General features: G+C 39.2%; 1 protein-coding gene across 4 annotated transcripts in view; it reads left to right on the forward strand.

Annotated features, from left to right (window-relative positions):
- UNC5C (unc-5 netrin receptor C) overlaps window positions 1-18,705 on the forward strand; it is a 341,321-nt gene that overhangs the window by 223,036 nt on the left and 99,580 nt on the right. For all 4 annotated transcript variants that reach the window (XM_045792166.2, XM_045792163.2, XM_045792156.2 and 1 more), the window contains exon 4: window positions 18,556-18,659. In XM_045792166.2, coding sequence (XP_045648122.1) covers window positions 18,556-18,659 — 104 coding nt within the window. The remainder of the gene's footprint in view (window positions 1-18,555; window positions 18,660-18,705) is intronic.

Raw genomic sequence — 18,705 nt, forward strand, 5'->3', positions numbered from 1 at the left:
GTTACAGTGGCCTGTGAGATAAAGTAAAGATTCCTTACGATGCCATATGCCGTCATGCAAGTCTGCTGGGGCCGGCGTACAAAGTGCCACAGACCGGGTGGCTTAACCAGCAGAAATCTCTTTGCCCACAGTTCTGGAAACAGCAAGTCTGAGGTCAAGGTGCCAACAGTGCTGGCTTCTCCGAGCGCCTCTCTCCTGGCCCTGTCGATGGCTGATTTCTCCACATCTTTGCACATTCTTTCCTCTGTGACCCCAGGCCCAAATTTCTCTTCCTGTAGAGACACCAGTCACATTGGATTAAATCCACCCTAAAGGCCTCATTTTAACTTCGTCACCTCCCTTTTTAAAGGCCCTGTCTCTAAATAAAGTCATATTCTGAGGTCTTGACAGTGGGGACTTCAACGTGTGAATAGTTCAGCCCATGACAACCGTAGTTCATGGAAACCTATGTTTCCAGCTCCAACCACAGAGAACGTTTCCATTTTCGTCACACTAGATTAGCAAGACTTTGGTTTCCGTGCTTTCCAGTGACTGTTCACACTGAAGGCTTTCCCCCTTCTCTCATTCTCTTCATTATTTGTAAACATTCATTTAACAATATTTAGTAAGCATCTACTCTGTTCTTGCCACAGTTGTAGGTACTGGGTATGGAGCCAAAACCAAGACATGTAAAGAGCCTTGCCTTCGCAGAGTTTCTGTTGAGGTGGGCAAGGGCAAACTCGAAATGAGATAAGTAATCATCACGACCAGAGCAGATGGTAAGCGCTACGAAGAGTAGTAAAGCAGGAAAAGAGGGTATGCTGTGCTGGGGGAGGGTTGTCAGGGAATTGCCCTGGAAGATGTTGATAGTTGAAGAAGCCTGAAGGAGGGGCAGGGGGACTGAGGCAGAGGGAGCAGGAAGTGCCACGAACACCAATACTCCGAGGCAGGCGTGCGCTGGCCTTCCTAGGCGGATGGCCCAGGACCCTGTAGGTGTCATAGCTTTGTTGCTTAGAGAAGAGAACTTTGGAATGTTTTCAGCAGAGCAGTTCATGATCTGACTTCCGTGTTAGCAGAATCACGACTTGTGTTGAGAATAGATCAAGGGTAGAAGCACAAAGTCCTTGTGAGGCTGTGTCTCCGAGAGTTGTTAGACTTGCATAGATTAGAAGCGGCGGAGAGGGTGCAGCCTGGCTCTTGGATATAGCAGTTCCCCTTATCTGCGGGGGGATATGTTCCAAGACCCCCAGTGGATGCCTGAAACCGCAGATACTACCAACCCCATATATGCTATGTTTTTTTTCTGTATATACCTATGATAAAGCTTAATTTCTAAATTAGGCACAGTAAGAGATTAACAGCAATAATGATAAAATAGAACAATTGTAACAATATACTGTAATAACTGTTAGTGCATGTGGTCTCTCTCTCAAAATATCTTACTGTGCTGTACTCGCCCTTCTTCTCAGGATGATGTGAGATGATAAAATGCCTGTGTGATGAGGTGAGTGACACAGGCATTGTGACATAGCATTAGGCCACTCTTGGCCTTCTGATGATAAGTCACAAGGAAGATCATCTGCTTCTGGACTGTAGTTGACTGGGGCTAACTGAAACCACCGAAAGCAAAACGGCAGACAAGGGGGGACTATTGTATATTTAAAGGTGGAGGTAATAGCTTTTGTTGAAAGATTGGATGTGAGATCTGAGAGAGAGAGAAGAAAGAATGATTCAAGAGGCTTGAGCTTTTTGAAGAATTTGTTTCAAATGTCCTTAGTGAAGTCATTCTTGTCTCATGGGTCTCCAGAGAGATAGGCATTCCTTTCTCAATCCTTTCAGAGCAGTGTGTCCATTCTCTTAATATAGGGCTTGTCTCAGTTGAATTATATTCACTTGTTGTAATGTCTGTGTTTCATGCCAGCAAGTTCTTTGAAATCAATTTTGCTTAATTCAGTTTTGCTTAACTTTATATCTTTCGTGCTTAGCACAATGCCTAGAACATCATAGATGTTTAATAAATTTTGTTGAATTAAAAGTGTTATAAAAAATTCTCAGTGAAGTTTATTAAAATGCTATATATTAATCTTTCCTCTCAGAGCATATCTAAAGAGGTTTTCTCTTTGTCTTACATGGATTCGCCATGACATAGACTCTGAGATGGAGACACGCATGCGGGCAATGTCCTGAAGAGTACTCTTAGGAACAGTACCCGTGGAGGAATGCAGGCTGTAGGATTGGGCAGAAGGAGAAATTGAGCTGCAGGGCAGGTATGACAAAGGATGGCTCCACAGGGAGCTCTAGAGTGCACATGGCCCTTCAGAGTTGCCCCATCTTGTAATACAGTGGTGAGTGGGCCCTTGTTCCTCCATCCGTAGTCAATGGATGCCGGCCCTTGCTTTACTCCCAATCCCTACCAGCTTGTGTGACCTGGGTCAAGTCAGGTCTTCTCAACTGAGGGCAGTTCAGGAGAGAAGCACAGAGCTTTCTCACAGGCAACACTCCCAAAAAGTGGGGTCAGTCCTGAAAAGGGATCTCATTAGCATGCCCCTACACTCACTATAATCGTCTACCACAAATCTTGAAGACTTTATTGTATTAATTATGAAGCTCAATGATATTTTTAAACATTTTAAAAAGAAACAAGAAACTAATTGTTTTGGTCAAATATTTAAATGAATTCAAAGTTAGCTTCTAATTATAATCAAAAGAGGTACAATGATATAAGACTATATATCTTTCAGTGCTATGTGTTTATTAATATCAATTATAATGAATATTTAAAATTGCGAATTTATATTCCATACTCAACTGGCTTGCCTAAAAGCTAAATTTTAAGGACTGCATAGTTCCAAATGAGAATCTCATTATGCCAATTCCAAATATATATATATACCTGTATATATATAATATCATAGCGTATGTATGGTGTGTGTGTGTGTGTGTGTGTGTGTGTGTGTGTGTGTATACACTCTATGTATGTCCCTATTCTGCACATAAAAATTAAATACATATAAGAACCCCATCTTTCTTTGCAATGTATTATATAAACTTTGCTGAACGTAATTTGACATTTTCAAATAATAAGAAAACAAACTCTTAGTAAGAGATTAATTTGCTCATGGCCCCTTTTCGTCTTCATGTGATAAGATTGAAGAACAGTTTGCCTGTAGTGCCATACTTTACTGAACTCATATATATGTGTGTGTGGCCAAAGAACACCATCCGATATATAAAGCTGTAACCATATAGATTTCTATCATGTTTTTTAAAAAAAGGTTAAATTTCATTACTCTTTATTAAGACTGATTTCTACCAAGCAAGTTCTTGCTAATATTGTACGAAGCTTGTGGATTTCCTAGTTTGCCCTGTTTCACGTGAGCCTGTGGGGCTTTGCCCAGTGATATTTGACAGATGGCCATCACATAAACTGCAATTAAAGTTTAAAGTTGTCTCAGGCAAAGATAACTATGATGTTAAGGTTAAATAAATGCAATTATGTCTCATCTAATTAGACTTATACTCATGTGTATGATAGAGGGGCTCCTTGTTCTTTCACAAAAAAGCTCTATTTTCAGAAGTTTATAAGGCAGGAATGAATATTGGCTATGTGTTTATTCACTTATAATATTTCATTTATTCAAACTATATAAAATATAAAAATAAGTTTGTGACACAATCAAGGCAGAAGAGAAAAAAAGGAAATATGGAAGTTAGAATTTAGCCAGGCACGGGCTGAGAACATCACATGCCTGCTCTAGAATGGTGCACGTTTGCTAGAGGGCCGTGCCAGTGTCCTACGTGGGTGCCGTGGCTTCCACTGCAGAGAGGAGTTGCTTCGGAGAGACCTCAAGTCTACCCCAAGTGGAGCCTTTATGAGAATATGGCTATCAGTTTCGTTGGGTTGTTTTTCCAGTATCTCTTATTATAAAGCCAGTGGGAAAATTCCTAGTGTTAAGGTAGGAATATAATTGAGGCAAAATGTTAGCAAACACTGTCATTCTCTGGGCAATGTCTTCATTTTGATAGGGCTGCTGTTTTGATGTTGTCATTGTTGGTGATGTGCTGGTTGTTGTCTGTGGGGAGGGGTACAATGTCAGTAGCATCGTGAAATGGCTAGAGGACAGGTTTTGGAGCCAGGCTGACTTATGTCCAAATCCTAGTTCCATCACTTACTAATATGACCTTGGTCACGTGACTTAACCCCTCTGAGCCTTAGTTTCATCAACCGTGAAATGTAAATGATAGGGTTATTTTAAGATTAAATTGGATAAACTTGTAAAGCATATGGCATAGTGCCAGACACAAAACAAATGCTCGGTGAATGATAGTAGGTGTTCATAACAACAGGTATTATGATTTAAACTTTATTTGTGCATTTTGAAACTTATCCATACTGAGCTAACATTTTTTTCTTTTCTTTTCTTTTCTTCTCTTTTCTTTTCTTTTCTTTTCTTTTCTTTTCTTTTCTTTTCTGAGTTAACATTAAGAACTAAAAAGTTTCTTCTTGTTTTACAACTTCATGTCCCAGGCCTTGGCTCTCAATCCTAGAGGATGAAATTCTCTGCCAGTTCGCATACAATTAGGTTGTAACTTTTCCCCCATGCCCGAGGATGGAGGAGCACTGCATATGGTCGCCCTTCTCCTACGATTCAGGAGTCAGAGTAGATTTATGTGCACAGAGAATCCATCTTCCTGGGAATGGCAGGCTAGTTCCTAAGGATTTTTTTCTTTATTCTGTGTGCAAACCAATAAATCACAAAGGCCACTGGCCACAGATTGAAACATGATAGTTCCTGGGAAGAATGAAGGAAGATCAAGGTGGCCCTCTGCTCATCTCTCATTGCTCACTTGTCCTTTTCCCTGGGATCAGAACCACCTTGTGACCACCTGTGGGTTTGGACCAAGCCTGGTTCACATTTGTGGGTCTGTAATGTCTCACATTCTATCCAAAACAGCAGTGTCCAGAGACACGTAGTACCAGCCACCTATGTCATTTAAACTTTTCCAGTAGCCAACCTTAAAAAAGTAAAAAGAAACAGGCAAAATTAATTTTAGTAATATATTTTTTTAGTCCAGTATATCTCAACTATTACTCCAACAAAGTAACTAATATAAACAAGCATTAATGAAATACCTTATATTCTTTTTTGCATGATTATCGTTGAGATCTGATGTGTTTACACTTACAGTACTTGTCCATTAAGACTAGCTACAGCTCAGCTGTTCAAGAGCCCCATGTGGCTAGTACTAGACAGTTGGGCTCTAGAATTAATGGTCAAAATGGTGGCACTGTTTCAATCACTTTGTTTCTCACCTCAGTTACCTTTTTTTTTCCTTTTAGTGAAAACACATAAAACCTACTCTCTTAACAAATTTCAAGTACCTAATACAGTGTGATTCACTGTAGTCACCATGCTGCAGAAGAATATTCCCAGAACTTACTCATTTAGTAACAAAGTTTATCCCCTTTGGCCAACAGTTGGTGGATTAGCTCATTCGATCCTTGCAACAATTCCATGTGACAGGTGCAATAATCACTATTTTACAGATGGGAAAATTGACAACAAAGGGAGATTAAAAATCCTGCCTGAGGTCACGGCTGGTATATGGAGAAGCTGGTCTGACCAGCAAGAGAGTCCACGCTTCTAATAAATACTCTGGGTACCGACAGGAGAGGAGGGGACTCACGGTGATTTTTGTGTCAGGTGGTAGTTCACAAAATGATCTTATTTTCCACGGGCATAATGTTATCAGCTCACTATTACATTGTGCAGAAGTACTGGAAGGCCTCGGGTTCCGGCCTCTCTCCTATTGCTGGGTCGTGTCCAACCACACCGGCTTCCTTGATTTCAGAATGCAGTACACTCATTTCAAATATAGGCTCTTTGTAATACCTGTGCCTTCCCACCCAGAATATTCTTCCCCAATTCTTCAATGTGGGTCAGGCTCACTCTCTTCTTTCATTCAGATTTCTGCTGAGGTGTCACCTTTTCAGAGGGGTCAACCCTGACCAATTGACCTAAAGCCCACTGATCCCAACTCTGTCACTCTCTTAACCCCAAACCTGCTTTAGTTTTTCTTGAGAGCATTTCCCCTCATTATTCTTTGTTTCCTTTTATGTTGACTGTCTCCACCATAATATAAGCTTCACAAGATCAGGCACTTTATTTTCTTTATCGTGATGCCCCCAATGCCTAAAAATAGTGCTGTGCACGTGGTTGGTGCTGAGTAACTGAAGACATAAACAAATGGAATGAAATTGAATTAAACTGAAAGCATAAGATGGGACAAAGTGATGATGTTATTCAGTGCTAATGATACATTCTTTTAGGAAAGATGTTTTATCAGCCACGTAATTCAAGGACATCAGGTAAAGTGATTGCTTCTGTGCTCCCCACCCCCACTTCAAGACTCCGGTACATTTTTGTACTTATTGATTTTCTTCATAGCACTTATCAACTTCTCACCTACTGTGTATTTGCTTATTTATTATGTTCATGGATTATAGTCTATCTCCCCCACCCCCTTAGAAAGTGAGATCCACATGGGCAAAGATTTTTGTTTGGTTCATTCACTGATGAATTCAAAATGTCTACAGTGGTGCCTGGCATAGTGTAGGAACTCAAGAAGTCTCTTAAAGGAATCAATTAATATTTCTGTTGTGGGGCAGTGGTATCTTCAATTAAACAGACGTAATCTTGTGAATTATTGTGAATTATTATATATAGAAGTCATTGCTCATGACCTTATGTGTTTCTTTTCCATTCCTATCTGTCTATGGGGCAGAAAAAAAGATTAAATTATACTAAATTATAAGGATTTGATGAAATAATACATTTCTTTAACCAGGTGGCCCGAAAGATTTAGGTTATGTTATGACAGAGTCTGGCAGCCTAACACCAAATACCTTGGTAGAGTTCAGCCCAGTTTACCAAACACACCAGAGTAAATGGCCTGTTTACTAACATGCATTTCTGAGCTATGGTTTGATCCCTTGTGCAACGGTTGAAGCCCTTAACAAGCCAATTGTAAGTTACAGAGGCCAGATTTTGAATTAGATAAGATTAACTGCACAATTGAGACGTTTTTTGGTAGTAAGACAAAAATCTTTGACCATAAATTTCTTCTTGTTTCATATAAATCTCAACTGTTACATTAAATAGTTCATCACATGGTTCCTATTTCAAGATTAAAAACCATAAGACATACCTGATTGCATCAGTCTGTATTTTTTTCAAACATATTTTCTATTGTGTTTGTACAGAAATTCCCGATTCGCTGAGTTCCCACAAATCCATCGACATTTATAGCTCATGTTTATTCTGAGAGGTAGACACCAGTTGATAGAACACTGTCTCATAAGTTATATTTTGGGAGAAATCAGCTCTCTGTGTGTTATAGGCAGGGCTGGTAACCCACTGGACTAAAATGTGTCGTTAAAGTAATGTTTTCTGCTGGATGAAAAGGGAAGTTTATGGCTAAACTGCTTATTTGCAAAAAAAGCTTGTCTGCAATCCTTGCATTCATTTCTTTGTACTCTGAGAAAAGAGCCTTAACTTTTTGATATGTCAGGCTCCTCATCCATAAAGTTGGCATGTTTCTTATTATTTATCCCTAAGACATACCTTAAAGAATATTGTGATGGCATATAATCATTTTTTTCTAAAACTAAAGATGCAGTGTGAATATAAAAGAGTGGCTTGTACGGGTTTTTTTTCCTTCCTCTTCTCTGTAATGGATGTCATTTGCAGTTCTAGTTCTAAAATATTTATTTTTTAAAAAACCCTTTAGCAAAACTGAATACAAATATGTTTGTCCTATAAATGCCCCAAAGTCAAGAAATAAAGAAGAATGGCTGGAACGTGTTTCCCTTCTTCAGGGACTTTGTTCACTTGGGATTTCTCTGTTTAAAGACCTCTGTGCAGTAAGGGATAGCCATCCCTGGGTAAAACTGAAGACCTTGCCAAAATAATCCTTCTGCTGCTTTCCTTAAAGATCATTCCAACCTCTATCTCTGGTATAAACTATGATATTATGGAAGTGTTCATTGTAAATCCCTAAGAGTGGTCAAAAACATTACTTTTTTAAAATGTGGAGTTTACAAAATAGAACTCCAATATAAGCCCCCAACAGTCCTATGAGGTAGGTTCTCTTATTATCCTTATTTTGCAAACTGAAACAGAAGCCGGGAACTTGGTAACTTAGGAACGGGGAACTTAGGTAACTTGGCCAAGTCACTTGTTTAGGAAATGGTAAATCTGAGTTTTAAACAAACTCGTGACACTTCCTGACTTTTCAACCTAATTATAGCGGAAACTTGATGTAGTTCATTTTTGCTGTTTGGTTGCTTGGGCTTTGTTTTGTTTTAACTTTTACAATATTTGAGAAGAAAAAGCAAGTAAAAAGAGAACCCCATCCAACATTGTGTCCCTTACATTTTACAGTCACTATCAGAGTTGCTGAATAAAAAAAAATAAAAATAAATTATGATTTTTTTCTTTAATTCCAGCCAAGATAAGATAATCTCTTCCTTAAAAAATGTCAAACGTTTTAGGGTTCAGTAGCCTTAAGGTAGGGATTTTTTACTTTTAATAAGTGCCCCAAGCTCAGAAGAGTAATCGAGTCCTCTCAAAATATGCTACACTGGCCAGTTCACAGTGGTTATTTCCCATGAACAGCCCAAGTTGGTGACTTAAGCATCAGTGGTACTCTGCTATGACAACATAATTAACACCTTTTATCATTATTGGAAGAAAGATACTTCTTTTCCTTCTAAAAACACAAGTACGATGACTAAATGTGACCATAGAACTATTTTATTCACTAGAGGAGCACTTTGAAAATACATTAAAACAATTTTTTTTAATTTTTAAAAAATGTTCAGCACCCCTCTGTTCACTGAACATGTAAAAGAAGTAACTGAAAATTTGGAAATATGAAAATGTGAGTCCTAGCAAAGCAGCTGGATTTGAGGCTCGATGCCAGGACAGACCCATGTCAGGAAGTACAGAAGATGGTCAGAAAGCATGGCAGGTAACTGCACCAGGAGCCTCTTCCAACTACAGAATTTTCCTAGATCCCGAGCCACGTTGTCAAGACCAGCTCAGTTTGGGAAGCAAGAAGCTTAATTCTGATACTTGGAATGTGGCCTCTTGGTAGCAATAAGTAAATGAATAAAGTAATTTATTTAATTCATTGAATATCAGTATAACCAGGAACTCTGTAAGAGTTTGACAGCCGCACTTAACTTTGCGCTTGATGGAGTGGGTCTCTGAATGAGGACATTTACAGAGGGCTTTTAGGTAACAGCACTGCCCTCGTAAGGGTTTTCGTGTGTATTCCTTTATTTGTTCTTCACAATAACCCTATACAATAAATACTGTAATTATCCTCATTCTAGGGATGACGAAACAAAAGCATACAAACCTCCATTAAAATACAGGACCAGGGTTAAAGTCAGGCAGGTAGACCCAGGCTCCACACTCATCACCACTGTTCTGGATAATGGTCCCAAAGGCATTGGGGTCCTAATCCCTGGAACCTATAAATCTTACCTTACATGGGAAAAAGACCTTTTGTGGATGTGCTTAACAATCTTGAGATGGAGAGATTATCCTGGATTATCCAGGTGGCCCCTAAATGTCATCACAAATGTCCCTATAAGAGAAAGACAGAGGGAGATTTGACCCAAATAGGAGAGGAGGCCATGGGACTGAAGAAGCAGAGATTGGATGGATGTAGCGACAAGCCACGGAATACTGGCAGCCACCAGAATCTGGAAGCGACAAGCTGTGGAGTCTCCCAGGGAATTTACGGAGGGAATACAGCCTTACTGACCCCTCGATCATGTATGGCTCAGTGAAACTGTTGGTCTCCAGACTGTGGGAAAATAAATTTCCGGTGTTTTAAGCGCATACATTTCATGGTAATTTCTATAAGAAACAAATATAACCGCTATGTAGACCCACATAATGGGGTAGCTTGCTTGTAAATAGCGGATGAACTTCAACAAGTTAACTTCTCAGGGTTTTAGATGCATTATCTGTAAGGAAAGAGGGTTGACCTGTGCAATTTCAAAGAGTTTTTATAGTTACTATAAGAGAAACTGTTCCCAGACCTTCGGTAAAAGGGCTTGCCAGGTTATTTTGGAAATTGATTCTAATTCAGCATTTATAAGAGTTCTCCTATGTACGAGCACAAGGCACCAAGATATATTTGACTCTAAAGAGTTTTTCAAATGAAAAAATTTCATGTACAATTGGCTGGGATTAGTTACTTTATCTTTTTAAAGTGAAACTCAGCAGTGATATGATATCTGATAGAAAACCCTGCTTAACTGTGCAGACACACCCCATACCAGCAAGTTCTTTGCTAGGTTGGGGATGCAAATGCATCATATCTTGAAGGCTAACTCCTGCTTAGTGATAGCCTCCCAGGGTTCTGTGCTGGGGAGGCTAAGGGAAGCTAAATCCAGACTCCAGAGAAAAGAATGTAACGACTTACTATTTGGACACATGCACTGTAAGGGAAGGTGGGGGTGCCAAATATTTGCTATTCCTACTCTAAAGAACAAGAGCTGAGCAGAAATCAGAACCACTCTGGACGGGTTCCTTCTTACCTGAAAGAGCTTCAGGGTTTTGTTGACATAGCAACCATAGCAATGAAGACATTGGTTCAGTAAAGAATGTGGGGACACATTTATCCTATGTAATCATCAAAAATTACAGAAATACATGACAAAGTGTCTTTCCAGCCATCAAGAAAACTTGGTTCTCCTGACTCATGTGCTAATAGTTTCCATTTATTTAAAATGGAATCATTTCCATTTATTTAATATTCTGAAATCCTAATGTTTATTGCCTAACACTCTTTCTGAAAGTAGGCAAGGGAACATAAATTAATAATTATAAAATGTGAATTCAGAAAATGTTACATATGCAATCCTACGAACAGAAACAGCTTTGCCCACCAAGCTGTCTTCCTTGGTTAAGCATCTAAGTGTCAGAAGAGAGAAGAGCTGTGGGGAGAAATCCAGAGGACTGTCTCTGAGGTGAGAGAGAGGCCACAAGAAACACTAAGAAAACTTGGACACACTCAGCATTGAATTTGCTAGGTCAACGTCTCAAAATGGCAATCCACAGGCTTCTTGGTTTGGCCCTCAAAATGTTGGCCCACACAAGAATTCTTGATAAAGTTTTGAGCAATGAACAACCTACACGATTAGAAAAAAAAAATCACGTAATAATTCACATGACCAGCTTCTGTTAGCAGTCAGATACGGGGTCTGCAGGCCACTGTGTCTGCACTCTTATATGACAATATACAGCTTATTGCTGAGTAGCAAGAGTTAAAAAAACATGGATTGGTTTTGTATCCTTGTCTTTATTAAAATTTAGAAACAAAAAACATCCCAGATGGGCATGATGTCTCAAGAAAAAAAAAATTATTGTGTCTGATTTTCTATCATTTGTGTTACCTGCGTGGTCCCTCGATACACATGAAATTTCAATCACTATGCTAGACAGTGTCAGCTGTCAGCCTGTGCAAAAGCTTTCCACTACTGACACTCTGGAAATACCAGTGGAGGGACCAGTAAAAACCAGGTGGTAAGAACCACACTGCAGAAACAGGTTTGCTTGGTTCCCACGGCCTCCCAAAGCCTCCCTCCTACTGCCTATAATATCTAGCCCGGTGCCATGGATATAGCATGGGTGTGCCATAAAAAATCAATCAGTCAATCATTAAGTGGTTCTCAGATGTAAGCACTGTGCAGAAAACACACCTGTGGGACCTTTTACAAGTGTAGCTTCCCAGGGCCCAACCTGAGTATGAGAACTGCCTTTTTATCAAGCACAGCACGGTAGTCCCTGGATTTCTCATTGTGAAACATCCTGTTCCGTAATTAGCTCTCCCACATTCGTAATTGTTGTGTCTCATTTGATTATGTTTATTTTGACTAGTAATGATAATACCTAATATCTGCATAGTATGATAAATTTGCTAACGTGGTGGAGAAAGGTGAGGTGGGGGAGTACCATCTTTTGGGCACATATATTCCAGGCACGATGTTAGGATTTTGTAGGTACTACTTCTGACATAACCCTATAAGATAGTTGCTATTAGTATGCCTATTTTTCAGCTGAAGAAACGAAGGCAAGGAGAAGTTAAACAGCGTGCTCGAGGTCACACAGCGAGTCAAGGGGTAGAGTCTGGCCTGAACCCAGCTTTCTGTATGCAAAGACCCTGCTCTTAGCTACAATGTTATCTTGCCTCCCAGAACTTTCAGATTTTCACAGTGACCTACAATAAAAAATATAATCCACTTCTTCTTACACACAGAAATACACACAGATATGTGCAGATGTTTGTGTGTGTATATATTATATACATACATGTAAATTATATATACATGTATACATATATGTACATTATATACATGCATGTATATAATATATACACATACGTGTCAGTGTATATATATAATATATAATATACACACACGTATATATATAAACAAACAATACTCTGTATGATACCTCTTGGCATTTTCTGTTCATTCAATTTCATATTTTTTAATGTTGCTTTTTAATCCACTAAACTGATTTCATAACCCTCTAAGGGGTCATGACACACAGTTTGAAAAACATAGCAATAAACTTTAAATTCCAAAAGAATAAGGGATATTAGATACTCTAGTTTATAGACCATATGGCCAAAGTCTGTAAGAGAATGACATGCTGAAAATTGACTCCTATGAGCAATCATCTTTCATTCCAGAACACTCTGAGTATTAATAATAGAAATCATTGTAATAATTTATTACATGTTTTGTGCTTTATAATCTTTCAAAACCTTTTCAGATCCAACATCTCTTTTAATATTCACCAAACCTTATGAGATCTAAAAAAAAAAACCCAAAAAACAAAAACCAACATTGATAATATAATATGCTATTTATCTTATTAGTCTGTGGAGTTTAAGGATTTTCATTTCCACCAGGATAGCCTATTGAATTGAAGTATACCCACTGGAGAATTCTTGACTTCATGGTGTCAGTCTATCACATGGCCAAGATTTGGTCTTTTAAAAAAGTATCGTATTCTAATAAATCTTTCTGTAGAATGAAGTAGCATTGCTGAGGAAATAAACATTTTAATAAATATAAATCATTCTAAAAAACTCAAGAGTAAGAACATATTCATTATCTTTTTGAAAGAAAATAATATCAGCAAACTGCCTGCTCAGGCACAACAGGGAGATCTTTGGCCAATACTTTTTGGGTTTCCGTCCATAATCAGTAGGGCTTACAGGTGCTTGGATGGGAGTGCGATCCATTATACACAAAACCAGGCCCGTGCAGCCTCGACTTCCCAGTCGTAGGCCACACACACCCTTTTTCGATAGTGTCAGGCAAAGTTGCTAAAGGGATGGGGACATGATTTCCTGCCCCTTTCATAAATCTGCACATCGACAGGATGGGGCTTTCTTACACGCTGCTTTGGGTAGGCATTTCTCTCCCCATCTCTCCATGGAGACAGAAAATTAGTTCTGTCAAAGTTAATCTGAATGCATTTACAATCAGCCAAGTTTTAATTTTAGTCTGCTTTTGTGATTGCTTCCTTGGATTTGTATAAAGAATTTTCTGATATTTTTAATACCGAATCTTCTGAAACCCAATGTTTTCCCTGTTTTCTAACTCTTACCTATGCCTACAGATCCAAGTGCCCAAAAATTCCATGAAAATTGTCCTGAGGGGAAAATTGTAAGCTGTTCTCTTCAAACATTCATCAACTCCTCTATTATTTAAAAATGATTTCTTCTGTTACTTCTCTTGGACACTGATCCACTTGGTATAGCTCCTTAAAGATCCATCACAACCAAGCAGTATTTTATTCAACACAGGAAAACTGCTTTTCCCCTCAAACACATGTTTAAAGTGTTAGTCTGGGGCGCCTGGGTGGCACAGCGGTGAAGTGTCTGCCTTTGGCTCAGGGCGTGATCCCGGCGTTCTGGGATCGAGCCCCACATCGGGCTCCTCCGCTGGGAGCCTGCTTCTTCCTCTCCCACTCCCCCTGCTTGTGTTCCCTGTCTCACTGGCTGTCTCTATCGAATAAATAAATAAAATCTTTAAAAATAAATAAATAAATAAATAAATAAATAAATAAATAAATAAAGTGTTAGTCTATTCAGTCATTGGCCCTTATATGTAGCAAAAGAGACCTTTCAAAGCATCCAGACATTTATTTTCATTTTACAAATGAGGAAGGTGAAGGGCGCAATCTTCAGACTTCCAGTTAGCCTTCTTTTCTGTCTACCACACCATGAAAAAGCGAAGCTCATGTTTGTAGACTGCCATGCATTGGTATATTCCACATCATAAATAATTTGTAACCACAGTAATATTATTGTGAAAAAATTCATTGAAAGCATCAAAATTCTACAATGAAAAATGAGACGTCGTGTGTGCCCATGCATGTAGGTGTTCTGAAAGGCTTTCTTTGATTACTGTGTAAATGGTAAATAGAACTCCATATAGTTTCAAGTCTGATTCTACCTCTGCTAATTGGATTTTGCTGTATGGATTTAGTAAGCCAATATTCATGTTCTTGAGTAAACATCTCTCAGAATGCGTGCATATGACAAAGCTGATTTTTCTTTTAATTGCTGGAATTGACAACTAAATCACACGTAGCCCAAGTTGACTTTGCAAAAGTAATCTAGGTTATAATGAAAGGACTTTACACTTATTTTAGTATCAGCCTTAGAACTAATGGAAAGAAAACAGAAATGTAAAATCCTAAAGGTCTTCCAAGGGCAGAAATTCATCTCTTTTTCCTGACAGGAATACCCACATTATTCTGAGCCGTTCTGTTTTACATCTAATTCCTAGCTGACAAGTGTCCGTTTTTCGTGCTTATTCATTCGTCACCCTTGTGTTCTCTCTGCCTGCAAGGCGTCCGGCCTGCCTTCTGTCACCTCTGCAAATGATAAAGGATTTGCTTAAAATGTTACCCACCCTCCCCTCACAGAGTAACGTGGAGACATCTGAAATGTGCGGCTGCCTTGCTGGACAGCCCAATATATTCTACGCTCATTACACAACCTGAAAGCTAGAAAAGAGGTTTTATGGCAGAAATTAAAAGGATTTTTCAGGAAGAAGTATTGCCTCGTGGGGGGTTAAATGTGAGATCATTCTAGAAATTACATTAAATTTATATGGAGTTTAAAGCCAAACCATTAAAGTGAAATAATTATCAGGCATTCAATGATGGTTCAGTTAAACCTGTCCCTCGAAGTGCGTGCCTCTGATGTGTGGCCACTATTCTCAGTTAGGAAACACGGATTCTCATAAGATGTGCTTTCATATGGCAGGAATTTGAAATCCATGCCAAAAACGACACTGTATCCTAAGCGTTAGGGCGTGCTGCATTCAGACGCATCGCCCCTTCATGGTGCAGCTGACTTCTGTCACCATAACATTAGGCAAAAGAGCCGGAGGTTCTCGTGATGATCGTGTTGCCAATTCCTGTGCGTCCCTCAACACAGCTTGGTTTGCACTCACCCTTCGTGCCTAAATTTCCCAAACCAATCCTTTCTTCACCCCTCTGAGTCCTTCCCTGGGTTTGTCCTGTTGGCCTCCCAACTACTTAAAACTCTGTTCTCTTAGCGCCTCTGACGCACGTCTGTTTGGTACCTCTCTTGCCTCTTGGTTCATCCATGTCGTTTTGCTGGCAGCCTTTTCTCGGGAACGTTGGTGTCCTGCTTGCGGAACGGTCTTCCCCCTGGTGATGTAAGCTAATCTCTTCCCCGTGCTTCAGCCGTCTCCTAGACAACGAGGCACAAGTCTCCTACGAGGTGGTTTTTTCTAAGGTCTAGGCCACTGGCTCTCAACTTGGGGTGGATTTTGCCCACAGGGGACGTGAGGCATCGTCTGGAGGCATTTATTTTGCCACGGCTGGGAGGGGTGCTTCTGGCTTTTAGTGGCTGGAGTCCAAGGATGCGGCTAAGTATCTTGCTATGCACAGGACAACCTTACAACAGAGAATTCTCCAGTCCCAGCTGTCAGTAGTACTGCAGCAGAGAAATCATGACCTGACTTTATGGCACCGTCCATCTGAATATCTACGGACACACCAGACTGAACCTGTACCAAAATACATTGCTGTTGCTCCCTTCACTTTCCTGCCTAACCCGGCACTCTTTCGTCTAGTGATGGGACCATCTTAACAACTGCAACAGAATTACTGAGAATATACTATTGTTCTTACCTCCTGGCACCTTCCAAATACCTGAGTCTTCCCGAATGTATGATCTTTTCATTTCTAGACTCTGCCTCCTCCTCTTCCTCTTATTGCTCCCTCCTCCTCACTATCACTAGTTGAGTTCAGGACCCCGTCATCCCTCCTGGTCTCCTTGGATGGGTCCCTAAGTGCCTTCTGTCTCTTTTCCACCACCTCGGTCCATCTATCACAACGAGGGCAATGTGACATCTGATCTCCTTCCTTTGCTTAAAAGCTTTTGGGAGTTTGCCATTCCTCAGCATGGCGAAAGGTGCTTCACAAGTAGACCTCAGCTTACCTTTCTAGTCTTGAGTCTGTCTTACACATCGTCATCTTAAGTACCTAATCAAGTGTCAACCAAAGCACAGGATTAATAAATATTAAAAGAATTTGTTTTAGCTCTTTGGATACATGTGTCTCACTCTTATTCTTAGCCCTCATTTTGTGATATGCTGATTAATTTAACCAAGAGTGAGTCCGGGGGTTCTTTAATTTGAGAACTAATTCCAGTCATTATGTCTTCACCCTACCCTACATCAGATGGGAGTTTTTCAGAATTTTTTTTTTTTTTTTACAAACAAGGTATATGTTTTCAAGAGCATTTTATCCCATGAAAGTTGTTCATTGTTGCTATTCTTTTGATCAGTATTTGGCGTTTTGCCAGAGTTTTATCTTAATGCAGCTCCAAAACAGAGAGAAGCCGCTGTGGTGTCTGTGCTGCCAGAGTGAGCACAGAGAGAAGCTACCATGTAAGAAGAGACAGAGTAGAAAAGTGTTTAATGTTTGTGCTGGAAGGACACAGATTAACAAAAAGATGTGAGAAAGGGATGTGTGTAATAGCAAAACAGGCACAAATCAAGGCTCAGCAGGTGCTAACGTAGCATTGATGATTTTGCTGTAAGGCTTTGAGTAATTTGATAGCTAAGTTTCTTATATGTAAAATAAGGACACGGTTTTGATCATTTATAAGTTCTAATAATTGTATTTTAAGTGTTTATTTCTGCAATATACTCAATTTCATGATAATCAAATTAGAAGTGGCCTTCTGCCAGAAATTCCATCACATATGGAGAGCCCCTTGTCTTACCTCAAATCACACAGATCCATAGTTTTCTCACAACCCTCGAGCTCTTGAAAGTTTTCTTAGGCCAAAAAATTCAATAAATGGCAAGTATGTAACAATGGATTTTTCTCTGTGTCCATTATTCCAGAAGGTGCTTTCTGATAGCTCCTTGAGAGACCTTAGGGATATTACCTCCAGTCTTTGGGCTTCCACCCATAGTTCAATAGGCTAAAATGGTACTTTTTGATTCTTAAGTCTTTATCAGAGCCATGGCATGAAAGGATAGGAGCGTTAATTTATAATCAAAACCAACTGGATAAAATTCCAATAACTTTTCACTGGAAGGAGCTGAAACTGTGCATGTGTGAAATAAAATATTTGGTATGTTTTTCGGTTTTGTTGTTGTTGTTGTTATTGTTAATGTTGCTTCAAAGCTCTATGGCTGGATCATTTATTTTTTAGTTTTGGTGTTTAAAATTATAAACTGATTTCTGATATGTTTGTGTCCACCTATAACAATTTTTCTAAAAGTCTCCTGCATATATCTTAACAACTATAACTATATAAATATGTGATTGGGGAGTTGGCATATTTGGGCAAAATGACCATTTAATCTTCTAATTGAAGAATGGCTACATAATTACATATGGAGATATTTCTAGACTCATCCCCACAGTTCCTCTTTTTTTGCTTCCTGTTTGAGATACCTCAAGAAGTTACCTTCATTCTTTCAGGACTCCAGGATTCTGTTTCCCACTCTGAAACAGAAACTCCCTCTTGAGTTAAGTTATTGATCAAAAGATCTCAGAATTATTACAATTTCAATAATACCTATTACGAAGAAAGAAAAATATTTGTATATGTAACAGACTCTGTGTGTATAAGTATCATGATAATGGGGCTCTTTTGATTTAAAAAAATGTGATCACCATAATTGATGATCAAGAAATACTAAGGAAATGTAATTAATCAATTTCACTGATTGTGTAAATGAGGTTTTCCAAAGCATTCCATTGAAGATTAAGGTAGAAGCAGTTAATAGCCTCTGAATTTCATGTTTTCCACCACACAGAATATAATAACCCAGATTATGGTACAGTACTAACAACGTGTGGTTAAAAAAATAAAAAGATACATAAAGTACTAAACTGAGGCATTTTTATTGCATTTTCCGTAAATGAACAAATGTCAGTTATTAGTTTTGTCATGTATTTTATTACCTGTGCTTTCCAGATCTACGGAAGACATTTGAGCAGGAACCCCTGGGAAAGGAAGTATCCTTGGAACAGGAAGTCTTGCTCCAGTGTCGACCACCCGAAGGGATCCCAGTGGCTGAGGTGAGTAACAAAAATTCTTTGCATTTTGCAGTTGGCACTCAGTTAT

The sequence above is a fragment of the Ursus americanus genome, chromosome 8 (assembly GCF_024610735.1).
Source record: "Ursus americanus isolate L20-20 chromosome 8, mUrsAme1.1.p, whole genome shotgun sequence".
Lineage (NCBI taxonomy): Eukaryota > Metazoa > Chordata > Mammalia > Carnivora > Ursidae > Ursus > Ursus americanus.